General features: G+C 36.0%; 2 protein-coding genes across 2 annotated transcripts in view; one reads left to right on the forward strand and one right to left on the reverse strand.

Moving 5' to 3' along the window:
• Positions 1 to 1,937: 1,937 nt before the first annotated feature.
• Positions 1,938 to 4,442, reverse strand: LOC126202920 (SH3 domain-binding glutamic acid-rich protein homolog). The gene is made up of 5 exons (XM_049937004.1): positions 4,256 to 4,442; positions 3,862 to 4,044; positions 3,616 to 3,783; positions 3,381 to 3,489; positions 1,938 to 3,276 (listed from the first exon to the last, which is right to left on the reverse strand). Exons 1-4 carry the CDS (start codon positions 4,298 to 4,300, stop codon positions 3,382 to 3,384), a joined length of 504 nt encoding a protein of 167 aa, XP_049792961.1. The 5' UTR covers positions 4,301 to 4,442; the 3' UTR covers positions 1,938 to 3,276; position 3,381.
• Positions 4,443 to 4,654: 212 nt separating this feature from the next.
• LOC126202917 (rab-like protein 3) overlaps positions 4,655 to 12,695 on the forward strand; it is a 54,058-nt gene continuing 46,017 nt past the window's right edge. The window contains exons 1-2 of the mRNA XM_049937000.1: positions 4,655 to 4,792; positions 4,874 to 5,083. Coding sequence (XP_049792957.1) covers positions 4,747 to 4,792; positions 4,874 to 5,083 — 256 coding nt within the window. The 5' untranslated portion in view covers positions 4,655 to 4,746. The remainder of the gene's footprint in view (positions 4,793 to 4,873; positions 5,084 to 12,695) is intronic.

A 12,695-nucleotide genomic window follows, 5' to 3' on the forward strand; every position in this document is an offset into this window, starting at 1 on the left:
TAGTCTCCTTATATGCGGTAACTATAAATTATACAGAAGTGCAATAGAGTTGTGGGAAAAAATACAAGCAATGTTTATTCCTTTTTTGTATATAAAATTAGTTACCGAATTGGAAAATTTTTATCTCCAATGCACCAGATACCATAAAATAATCGTGATCTGAGCAATGTAATTCTATAAATTTAGAATGTATTCATCTGGAAATTTTACATGTTATTGGTGTAATTATTTATGTTGATAGCTAAGAGACATGAAGCACACAAATTTTTTAAAATATCTGTAAGACAGTTACATACGCGAAAATTATATATGCAGGAACCTTTTAACCAGCGATTTATTACAACTTAGTATGATGGTAGTCAGATTTTATGTCACTTAAATCTGAGTCCTCATACTCTTTTATGGAATAACGTGCCTTGTTTTTAAACCACTCTTGTTTAAATGTATTACAGCAAACTGAATGGGCAGCATTTAGGAGTTTGTTGAAAAGTAGGGGCCTAGGTATTTGTGGCTATTATGAACCTTAGCTAGCCTACTGTAGGGTATATCGCTTGATTGTCCAGTTCTTGTGGTCATGTATGTAAACTGTGGTATCGTTGCATAAAAATTTTAGATTACAAAACAACTGATAAAACTTACCCATAAGAACTCCAAATTTCTAAAGTTTTTAAGAGGTGTCCGATGGTTCTGTAGCTGGACGTTAGGCTTTTTTAATGTATGTGAATGATGTGTTCTGCTTTACCATGTTCAGCTGTTCTTTATGGTGATGTCGCAGTATTCATCATAACTGAAAATGGCTAACAAGAGGCTAAAGAAAAAGCTAAAACATGACAGTATCAAGTATTTGATTTAAGGAAAAAATATTAGTGTTTAGCATCCCATTTATGAGGTCATTAGAAGTAGAGGACAAGATTGAACCGAAGAAGGAAATTGACTTTGCCCTTTTTCAAAGGGACTACCCTAGCAGCTGTCTCATAATAATCAAGGAGACCACAGAAAATATAAATCTAGATGGCCATATGGGGGAATTGTATCCATTTTCTACTAACAAAGCCAATGTCTTGACCACTGCCCCACCTCACATCTTGTACCTAGTTTAAGACAGTTTTATTACATCCAGTATATATCTTCCCAATAGCACAAAAATAGCTGTGCTGAATAAAAAAAGTTATGTGGAGGAGGGATGCGTTAAATGAGTACCATGTGTTTTCAAAAACAATATTCCCTGCAAGAGGCACAAACCTCATTCCCCCTCCTCCTCCACTTGTTGCTGCTTACAAAAGGAAAGCTACAAATAGAAATTTCTATTCATTCATCAATACTACAACATAAATATAAAAATATCACCAAGCACCCCTTAAAAGGCAAAAATATGGATACTTGTAAAAAACTAGGAATACTTCTATAGATGTTCTAAGAAATTGTCTACAGAAATTATTAACATTTTGACTCTTACTGTTTACAGAATTTTTTATTGCACTGCAATCATTATCAATTGTTTGTTAAGCTTGTATTGTCATGACTAGTGTATAGTTTGTTTGGTCAATTCACAAGGACATTGACAAGACATGCAAGTACAATGCTTGAAGTTTAATGTGTAAATTAGCTAATATTTTATGAGAAGAATACAGGACTTATAATGCATTACCTTTCATTCTGCACATTTGATTTAATTTTATCTTTTAACCTTGCATATAGGTTCTACCGAAATTTCATTCCTTCCAACATTTTTTCATTCTCTACTTGATTCCATTTACAGCTTCTTGTGGTTTCATAATTCGAGTCTTAACATTTAAATCTATACTTTTGATCTCTTCTGTTATTGTAGGAACATACCGAAAATTCGTTTATGGAAGATACCTCTTTGCTAAGATTGGGAGTTCAAAATGAAATTCACTATGAGCAGAAAATATATAATAAAATGAAAATGCATTGAATTATTAAAAAAAATCTTTATTATTTAATACAGAGCTTCAAAATGTATCTGGGTATATATATTTATATAATCATGGGAACACATATAACCATTATACTCATTAAGTATTATTAAGACAAACTGTCATTGTAAATGTCTCAGTATAATGCAAATATCAAGATACATTGATTCTTTTATAAATATTACAATGTGATTCACATATCATGTACTAAGGACATCATGTGGAACTGTGTTTGTATATGAGTGAATGTAATAAGAATATTAGATACATAGACAAGTTAAAATGTAAGAGGTATTGGAGTTGCTCTGTAGCATAACCATCACACATAATTAATTTTGCGTAAGGGTGCGAGGTCCAAATTTATCAACAACAAACAACTGGAAATAGCAAGTCTCAAACATATACTGTCACAATAAAATAAAGTTCAGCAATCATGTTACTGAAGATATTCAATGTTGTGAAATAGCTGAATGTATATTTGTTAATAAGAAATAAAACCAGCTTTTCAGCTTATGGCAGCAACCTGCAGAAGAGGAAGTGATGCTATGTCATGTGGAGCACGACTCATACTTTCCGCAGTGTGAACACTTGGCACAATTAGTGCAACATACCATGAAGCTCTCCAATTAAGGGATGCTTCAGGTATTTCCTGTTCTGAAGTCTTTCTCATTAGACAGATAAGTGTGACCAATTACATGCTAAAATAAAACTACAAACAATAAAGCAATGGTCAAAATAACTATGTCTTCAATGTCTATATTAAAAATCTATGTGCACCGAAGATTAAGATTTCTGAATAACATGTAATTTACATAATTATGTAGCCACTTCTGCACCACTCAGACCACATATAAATATATATATTTTTTTCAAAATAGAGAGAGCAGTCAAAGAAAGAGAGCAAACGTGAAATGTCAACGGAGATGTACCTAATCAACAGGACATGAAAAAATATATAATCTATTGCTTTGTTCATTTTTTTCCAGCACCAGTACTGTACAAATCACATACAGATAAATATTACTGTATCATACAAAAGTAAAACTGCTATAATAAGCCTCTTAAAATAAATAATACAAAGTGTAAAAAAAATTACACATGACATGTTCGATGAATCCATTTAACTGAAAATCTATCACTTTCTAGCTTAGTATTATTCTTCTTTATCTATTGTCCAAAAGCAAATGAAAGCAATTTATGACAAACTGCCAGTTTAAAAGACGCAGCATCAATACCTCTGATTACTCAAATTTGCTCACTGCTCTCAGATATGACATTTGGTGACAGATTTAGGCCTTTTAAGACGAACTTTGGCAGTGCTGCAGCTTTAACATGTTCACTGCAAAACATGAGACACTTATGATGCCAGTCATTTAAGAAAACAAAATAGATCAACGGCATTTATCAGTTTAATAACCACACATGACCAAGAGAATTGCTAACCTTATTCTTCCTCATTTTGCTGGTCACCTGCTTCCTCAGTCTTTTCTTCTCGCCTTTCGTCTGCTGCACTTCCAGCTGCCTCCTTATCTTCATTTTTCTCTGACGAGTTCTGAATTTTAAAAAGTTACTTAAAACTGATGGTAAAATTATCGTCGTTTATATATTAGATAATAAGGTAAGGACTGTAACATCGATATTTGTAAATTAACTGTATTATATAAGTTAATTTTCTTACCTCTCGGCTGGTTGTATTCCCGTTCAGTTCACCATTTTCAACAACGTTTTCGTCTGCTGAAGTCTCTGATTTTTCTAAATTTATTTCCGCTTTGGAAACTGCTGGTGTCATCTTCAGAAACTTCTCCAATTCATCGATTTCATTTGCCATGTCAAAGTCTTCGTAATCCTGTAATTTAAAGAAAAAAGTAAGCAAATGGCCAGATATGTTTGTATAACACTGGATTCAATTTCCTAGAAAACTTACACCACAATAGTCTTCTTCGTTGAATAATTGAGGCGGCAGTGGGTATTTAGACGACCTTGCCTTGCCGTTTTGCTGCATAAATTCTTTTTCATTTTCATTTCCCGGTTCTGTTATATCCACAGTTACATATTCTATACTTTTGCTGTCCAGTATCATTTGAACCCTCTGTTGGCGTTTTTTCACCTGTCAAAACAAAACTCGTTTCAACCTACATGAAATGTAACGTGCAGATAATCATCACGAACGAATATGCTTCGAGCGTAAATCTGAAAGTGTTTAACCATACTGGTAAGATTCACTCCTGTCATTCTTAAAGTTTGTCGTCATTTTCGCTACGGTACATGGGCACACCTCTTTTTGCTATGAGAACAGTCACAGCGAAATACGTACGCACCTCCTTATTACCAGAAATTCCTGATATGTAGACTTTCACCACCATCGTCAATATGACAGACTGCACTGGGAAATCTTACAATCCAAAAATTAGTCACTAAAAATTTCTGTATCCACCAACACACAGCAGTTCACTTTAGCTGGAATCTTCATTTACTGCTTTCCCTGGTTTTTTCAAAGCGCATTAGCTAGCAAGACATTCCAGTAGTGTGGTTAAGGGGATACATGTCATGTTTAAAAATGCTTAAGCCCTCCTATTAGGAACAAAATAGTGTCATAATACTTGTTTATATTTTCCTTAACATACATTGCAAATATAATCCAAATTTTATACATGACAGTCAAACGTATTAGACACGAAAGAAGTTTTAACTTTCTGGCATTTGGTCATCTCTGAACGAAAGATATTTTTAGCAGCGAGCTTGCGAAGAGTGTTGCGTGTTCATTGGCGTGAGGTGTTGGTAAACTGTAATTTGTTTGGTAACTATACGCATGGCATCAGTAGACAAAGTCAGAATCATAGTAGTAGGTGACTCTGGTGTGTTTTTTTTGTATTGACTTGTCTACTGAACACCCAAAGCAAATTAAACTTCATTAATTGGCTCGTTTTTTGTTGCAGGAGTAGGAAAATCTTCATTGGTGCACCTAATTTGCCATAACCAACCAATCTCTAACCCATCATGGACTGTCGGATGTTCCGTGGAAGTTAAGCTGCATGAATATAAGGAAGGAACACAACACCAGAAGACGTACTTCATTGAATTTTGGGACATTGGAGGAAGCAGCAGTCACAGAAATACTCGATCAGTCTTTTATAGCCCGACGCACGGTAAGTATTTTACAGTCTTCAGTACACCCGATATCTCTACTAGACTTACGTAGATCCAGTATGCAGCACAATCTAAGCTACCACCCTCAGTAACCAGAAAAACAGTTCAACAATATCTCCCTACTTTGAAGCAGGATCTGTCTAGAGGGATGATCCTATCTCATGCTACAACTGGCCAAAGTTAAGATCCGTAACAGTTCTTTGTGGGAGTAAATTACCTAACAGTAAAATGGATTACTTTCACTTCACCCTGATACGTTACGCCCTCTCCTCCATTTTGCATCAGATGATTTGACACCCTCCCAATTGTGGCACAAGGACTGCACTGTGTTCGCTGAGCAGAAGAAAATTAGGAACAGAAGGTTATCAGAGAAATATATGCAAAAGCAAGGAATGCAGTCTTTTTGTTGTGCTTGTCTGCAGCTCAGTGTGTCATCTTTACACTGATTAGCAACTTATCCGTTTCATAATTGTTGATATTCAACCTGGACTTTGCAATGCTTGAACATCATGTGCACCGTTTTACTACCCATCCTTTTTCTAGGCTGACAATTCGTATGGATGTGCCTTGTTTTTTCTTAAGTCAAGTTCAATTTCACAACTGCCTCTTGGGTATCTCACTATCCAAACTGGTAGTCATCTAACTGATGTCTTCAATTATGTTTGGCAAAACATCACAGAGCGAAATATGGTAAATTTGAGTAAAAATAACTTATTGCTCCTTTCTCTATTGCAACCAAGAGTTACACCGTAACTGTAACAAAAAAAACAAAGATATAATTTTATAATGTGATGGAACATGGCCGCACACAGAATGAACATAAATATTTGGCGCACTCACACCATGAAAACTGATAATGAAGCCACTAAAAAGCTCAATAAAACAAGCTCACTGCTGTCAAAACTCCCACTCTTGTTTTATTGAGTTTGTTTTGATATCATTGGCAGAGCTCATTTGTTTGATATGAATTTGTCGCTAATTAAATGTTTTGTGAATAAGTCTGCCGAACATAGTCCACATTAATTCAGGCAGGCTAGGAAAAATTCTTAGCTTCATAGTCTCAGATGGTACTGAATTTAGCGTATGTCAAAATGAAGGATGAAGTAAGGAACACACATTTTTTTGTTTTCTCCAAAAAAAATTCTGTTCTGAGACAAAGCCCTCCAAAGATGACACTGTGCATACCATTTTGAAGATGCGAATTTTGGAAAAAAATTTAAAATGCTGTATCTCTGGAACAGTTCTGGATACTTTGTTGGTTTTTTTTATTTCGAAGATAATTGCTTTATGATTACAAAGAAATCATCTATTGGACTTACCTGTCAAAGTTCTTTTACTATAACGTTCTGAACTTTTTTATAATTTATTGAAATTTTTTTTTTCCAAAAAGCCAATACTTCAAATTTTGATTTTTTTCTGTTGATTAGTACCATATAGTGCTACATTCCGTGAAAAGGAGAGCTTCCACCGTTAGGTTAACAGGTTTGATAAACAACTGAAAATTTTGCCACATATAAAACCTGTTTTATTACCACATTATTACATAACAGGCTCATAAAGTCAAAACCTAGCGTTATTTAGCATAATTTTAGTTTTGAAAAATGAGTAAGAGACTCATTTTTTGAGCATTTTAAATGGTTCCGAAATGTATGTGAAAGGTCCTAAGACTTAAAGGTTTCAATTTATACAATTTCTGTGCACTCTGTTTTGTACTGAAATTAGCCAGTCAATGAACTAAAATGTGTTCCACTGCTTCAGTGTCTTCATTCGGTATAGAGTGATGACTTCCTGTTCAACCAATGGGAACTGGAGCACTTACAGTCTTCAAAACATTGTGAACAGGAAGTGAGCACTGATGGCATTGTTGCTGTCCTTCAGCTGGAAACCTATATCCAGTTCACTACAGTGTCATTTAACTCATAACTGGTATCTATAATCTCTGCAATCCACCAGTCACTGTCATACATACACGCCACAAACATCCCCCTTCTCAGGTTGTGAATTGGAATATTATCCTGCTGTTGGCTGAACAAACGAAATTTCTTCTTTCTTGCTCTTTAAATTGCATGCAATATGTGTTTGCCCAGCACTTTGAGTCCAGAAATGTGTCTTCTGAATTCCTTTCACAGGAGTAGTTTGTTAGCACCACTCCTCTTCTTTCAGCTCATGAATTCTTTGATTTCCTCTTTGGACAAAATAATGAGGACTGTGCCTGTGTAAGATTTCATGACTCATAAAACCCTCAGAATTCTGAATCACAGCTGTATTTGGTCTGGGAAGATTGTGTTTTGTAGCATGGTGCTTCAGCAGGCCTCCTACATCATCACAAGGCCACTTCCCTTGACCAGTAGCACTAGCCTATAACAAGTTAGTTGGCACAAGAGACTTACTCAATTCAAACAACTGGTAATGATTTTTACAATTATTACGAGCACCATAAGAAATAATGATGATCTTCTCTGCCCCTGTTTGCAGTTGAAGAATTTTGTGCATTTGCTAACAAAGCATGTGCTGAGTCATCTCCTGTGTCATCACAGGCTTTGGTCTTGTTTTGAAAATATGTCACTCCTGTGGGAGAATTACAGACCAGTTCTCAGCAAAATCATGGTGAAGCACTAAACATAGTTCTTCAGCCCATACACACCCTTGGTCTTCTGCAATGTGTTGTTGTTCCAGTATCTTCAGGTGCTGGTGTGTTACTGCTTTCACTGACCAATTACCTAGTTCATCAATGAAACTGTGAAAGGCAGAAGTTTTCTTAATTAGATTATTTTCCTCCCATGTTGCATATGTAATTTTTGCAGAGTTATCTGCTACATTTTCCAGGCCAAGTGCCTGTGAAGACAGTCCTCCCATTCCAGGGCAGCCGCCACATTCTTGAAAGAAACAAGTCTCTTGCTGCTCACGCCCAACCAAGGTGTCAATGTGTGACGTACTCCTGTCAGTCCTTCAAAGTTACCACACAAAGTTCAAAATTCGGCCAGTACACACATAAACAGGCATCTCTAGCTGGTTGTAGAACTACCCACTTAGGTTGTAGTCCATAAACTTTTGATCTTCCAATATGTGAAGGTGGATAGTTGCAAAAGTTTCTTTAATACTGTGAGTCATGTACCTCTGCACTTTCACAACTTTTTTACCTTCAGCTGTTACAGTTAGAGCGTCTTTTTTGTTGGCACTCTGGCAAGAGCAATCCCATTTATCTTCCACATAAAACGATTGCACTATTTGAACTTGAGCTGCTTCTACAGGATGACAATAATAGGGATCTTGTCTTCCAAAGATTTCTTTTACAGACCTCACATTTCTTGATTTGTCTTCCATGCAGTCTGACACTGATGGAAAGTGGTTCAAAATTGTTTTCCTTGAAAATGTCTCTGGATTAATAGTTAAAACTTGCATCTTTTCACTGTAGGATGCACAATATTCAGCAGTTGAATTGATATTGGTGAAAAATTCTGGCAAGAGGTGCAAGAATGCTTTGGTTCATTTTCCTCTGAAGATGAAAGTTCTACTGTGAAGAGTGCGGTCAATTTTGCTGTAATGTATTCATCCATAGCTTTAGTAATTTCTCTGCTCTTTCCTGATGCATAGAGCTTATGGCTCGACTTCACTGACCACGGTTCCTTAACAGGAGTAACACCTACCTCTATAGTTACTTCCTCTACTGATGCAAAATCTGCAGCATCTGCACCTTGGGAGGCTTCACGTTGTTCAGATACTATCATTGTTGTTGTTCTGTCAAAACATTTAGAATACAAAAAGTCATCACTGGAACATCTTCACTTTGAAACAGAGTCTTCAAATGAGAACACTTATTCCGATCCTGAACAAAGTCTTATATATCTCTTTCATGAACATGCAAATAGTCAGCACACTTCACTCTCCCGTGGCCCCAGTCAGAAGACATTTCAAACAGCCTATTTTTTTTTTTTTTTAAAAAAAACACACACTACAGCTATGTCAATTGGCAAATTCCTCACGAAAACACAGAACTCACTGGATGGCTCAGATTTCTTAGAAGCCCCTTCATGAAACAAATTAGTACTGAAAAACTACAATACAGAAACCCACAGGGAACAATCATGACAAAGAAACTGACAAGAAAGTACAACAAAGTGTAAGAAATATCTGCTAGAATGAAACTGAAAAGAAATAACTGCGACAAAGAAAGTGATAAGAAATAACTGCAACAAAGACAATAGAAACAAACATTGTAACAAAGAAATGAGTAAGAAACAACTTCAACGAAGACATATATTGCCCTTGAAAGTTAAATAAAATGATTTTTTAAAAATAAAACCTGTCCAACATAAAAGTGGAAGCTCTCCTTTACAGAGAATATAGTACTACATGGTACTAATCAACAGAAAAAAATCTAACTTTTCTGGATTGGTATTTTTTGAGGAAGAAAAAAAAATCTGTAAATTATAAAAAAATTCAAAAGGCTACAGTAAAAGAACTATGACAGATATGTCCAAAAGGAAGATGCCATTGTAATCATAAAGCAAGTATCTTTCAAATAAAGAAGTCTAACAAAATATCTAGGACTGTTACAGAGATACAGCATTTTAAAAAATTTTCCAAAATTTACATCTTCAAAATAGTGTTTGCATTGTCATCTTTGGAGGCCTGTGTCTTAGGGCAGGAATTTTTTTGGAGAAAACAAAAAAATTACATGTTTCTTGCTTACTCCTGAATTTTAACATATGCTAAATTCAATAACATCCATGACTATGAAGGTACCCCCCCCCCCCCCCCCCCACCCCCCACCCTGCCTGAAGTGACATGGATTATGCTGCCAACTGTTTATCAGAATAAACATCATAAACTTCAATCTCATTATTTTCAACATGTTCACGTATATAGTGATATTTAATGTCAATGTGTTTGGTATGTTTGTGATGTTGTGTGTTTTTAATCAGGCGAATAGCACTTTGAGTGTCAACAACATGGAGTGTTGTTGGTTTGTCTAACTGAAAACAACGTTCACTGAGAAAACCATGCAACCAAACAACTTCAGTAGCAGCATCTGAAGCTGCTATGTATTTGACCTCCATTGTTGATCTGCTTACATATTTTTGTTGACGGAACACAGTGTCAGAGGCTCATCTGCTAACAAGCTCACATAGCCTGTTGTTGACTGACGAGTACCTTATGGTCAAGTCCCTGGTCCTCTGTAGATACTTCATAATCCTTTTAACAGCATTCCAATGATCAAGACCTGGATTATGTAAAAACCTACTCATCATATTCACGGCGAACATGATGTCTGGCCATGAGACAGTTACTGCAAACATTAAGCTGCCAACTGCCTGCCGATAAGGTTTGCTTTCCATCTGCTTTACCTCATGCTGGTTTGCAGGAGACTGCCTACTGTACAACATGGTTCTAACATCAAAAGTAGTGGAGTTTGGTTTTGAATCATTCATGTTGAACTTCTGAAGTAAACAATTTATGTATCTGTGCTGGCCTAGGTAGATTTATTTTGTAGAAGGGCTTTGTACAATTTCCAATCCGCAGAAGTATTTTCCATTCCCACAGTAATTTCAAAATTGATCCCAGTGCTGTCAAAACGTTTTCCAGTATTTTTGGAGACTTATAAATAAGCAACCCATCATCCACATAAAGTACCAGGTAAACATCAGTGTTATTTGTTAAAGCGTGGAAAGCACATTCGTCTGCATTCAGTTGCACAAAGCCAAACATTGTCAGAGACTGTACAATTTTTTGATACCAACAACGTGGTGATTGATTGAGTCCATATAGACTCATCTTCAGTTTGCAAACATTATTAGAGCCTTCTACAAGAAAGCCTTTCGGTTGCTCCATGTAAACTTCTTCTTTCAAGTCCCCATTCAGGAATGCAGTCTTAACAGTAAACTGCCTAATTTCCATATCTCGTGAAGCTGTTATGGTAATAAAGCTCAATTGAATCATATCGAACTGCAAGGGAGTATGTCTCTTCATAATCAATGGCTTCTCATTGTGAATACCTTTTGCACATAATCTAGCTTTAAAGTGGTTAATTCAGATCAGCCATTTCTTGAGAATTCCATGCTGATATGCCATGAGAGACTTGGGCACATTCATTTCAGTGGTCTCAAGAAATGGCTGATCTGAACTTAATACCTGGTTTCAATATGAAGAAAGTTGAAAATCTTCATTGTGAACCATTTCAGTATGGCAAGATGAAAAGAAAATCTTTTAGTTCAAATCTGGAATCAAGGTCGAAAGTTCCTGGTGAATTTATTCATGTCGATTTGAGTGGGTGGATGAGAAAACTGTCTCTTGGAGGTGCACATTTCAACATAGTTTCTTTCAAGGATGATTGCACTTCATACAGATTCGTGCATTTTCTTAAAAGTAAGCATGAAACTTTCCCTGTGTTTTTGGAATTTCAGAAACTGACTGAAAGACAAACTGGAAACAAAATCAAAGTTCTGAGAAGTGACAATGGAACTGAATTAATAAATAAGCAATTTGAAGATTATTTCACGCAATATGGTGTAATACATGACAAAACAAGTTCCTATACACCACAGCAGAACGGTTGAATTGAACGAGAAAACAGGTCCACTGCTGAGTGTGCACGCACTATTTTATTAAGTACCGACTTGTCTCATGAATTGTGGGCAGAGGTAATAAATTGTGCTGCATGTATCTTAAATCTGCGACCATTTAAAGCAAACGATAATGGTTTGGAAAATCTCCTTCTTTAGGACACATGAGGAATTTTGGATCAGCAGCATACATACACATTCCTAATAAATTTAGATCAAAATGAGATAGTAAATCAAAGAAATTTATCATTGTTGGCTATGGTACCAATTATCGCCTCTACAATCCTGAGTCAAAGAAAATTACAATCTCCAACACTTTTCTTTCAATGAAGAACAAACCCATAGCATAAACTTAGAGCAAAAATCTGCAGAAGATGTTCAAGAGGAATCTGAAGAGCATGACACTGGGGAATGAATGAAAGAAAATCAAAAAGATGTTCAAGAGGAATTTGAAGAGGATGAGACTGGTGAACAAATGAAAGAAAATCAAAGGATGAATCTGAGAGACTGGCCTAATATGCGAGCACCTACTCGTTTTCGGGACCAAGATATAGCTTGTTCTGCCCTTATCTTTGAACCTCAGACTTTTGAGGAAGCAATGACATCGAGAGTCATCAAAGTGGAAACAAGCAATAGAAGAGGAAATGACATCCTTGAAGTGGAACAAACCTTGGGATCTAGTATCATTACCACACAATCGGAAGGCAGTTGGATGTAAGTGGGACTATCTTGTGAAGCAGAATTCTGAGGGAAAAATTAACCACTTTAAAGCTAGATTATGTGCAAAAGGTATTCACAATGAGAAGTCATTGATTATGAAGAGACATACTCTCTTGCAGTTCGATATGATTCAGTTGAGCTTTATTACCATAACAGCTTCACGAGATATGGAAATTAGGCAGTTTACTGTTAAGACTGCATTCCTGAATGGGGACTTGAAAGAAGAAGTTTACATGGAGCAACCGAAAGGCTTTCTTGTAGAAGGCTCTAATAATGTTTGCAAACTGAAGATGAGTCTATATGGACTCAATCAATCACCACGTTGTTG

This window comes from Schistocerca nitens, chromosome 9 (genome assembly GCF_023898315.1).
Source record: "Schistocerca nitens isolate TAMUIC-IGC-003100 chromosome 9, iqSchNite1.1, whole genome shotgun sequence".
NCBI lineage: Eukaryota > Metazoa > Arthropoda > Insecta > Orthoptera > Acrididae > Schistocerca > Schistocerca nitens.

Excerpts from the sequence above, each read along its gene's own strand:
- LOC126202920 (XM_049937004.1), bottom strand. The coding sequence starts at position 4,300 with ATGGTGGTGAAAGTCTACATATCAGGAATTTCTGGTAATAAGGAG. Across the intron at positions 3,784-3,861 it reads ACGAAGAAGACTATTGTGGT|GATTACGAAGACTTTGACAT; the intron begins GTAAGTTTTCTA and ends TTTAAATTACAG. Across the intron at positions 3,490-3,615 it reads GGAATACAACCAGCCGAGAG|AACTCGTCAGAGAAAAATGA; the intron begins GTAAGAAAATTA and ends TTTAAAATTCAG.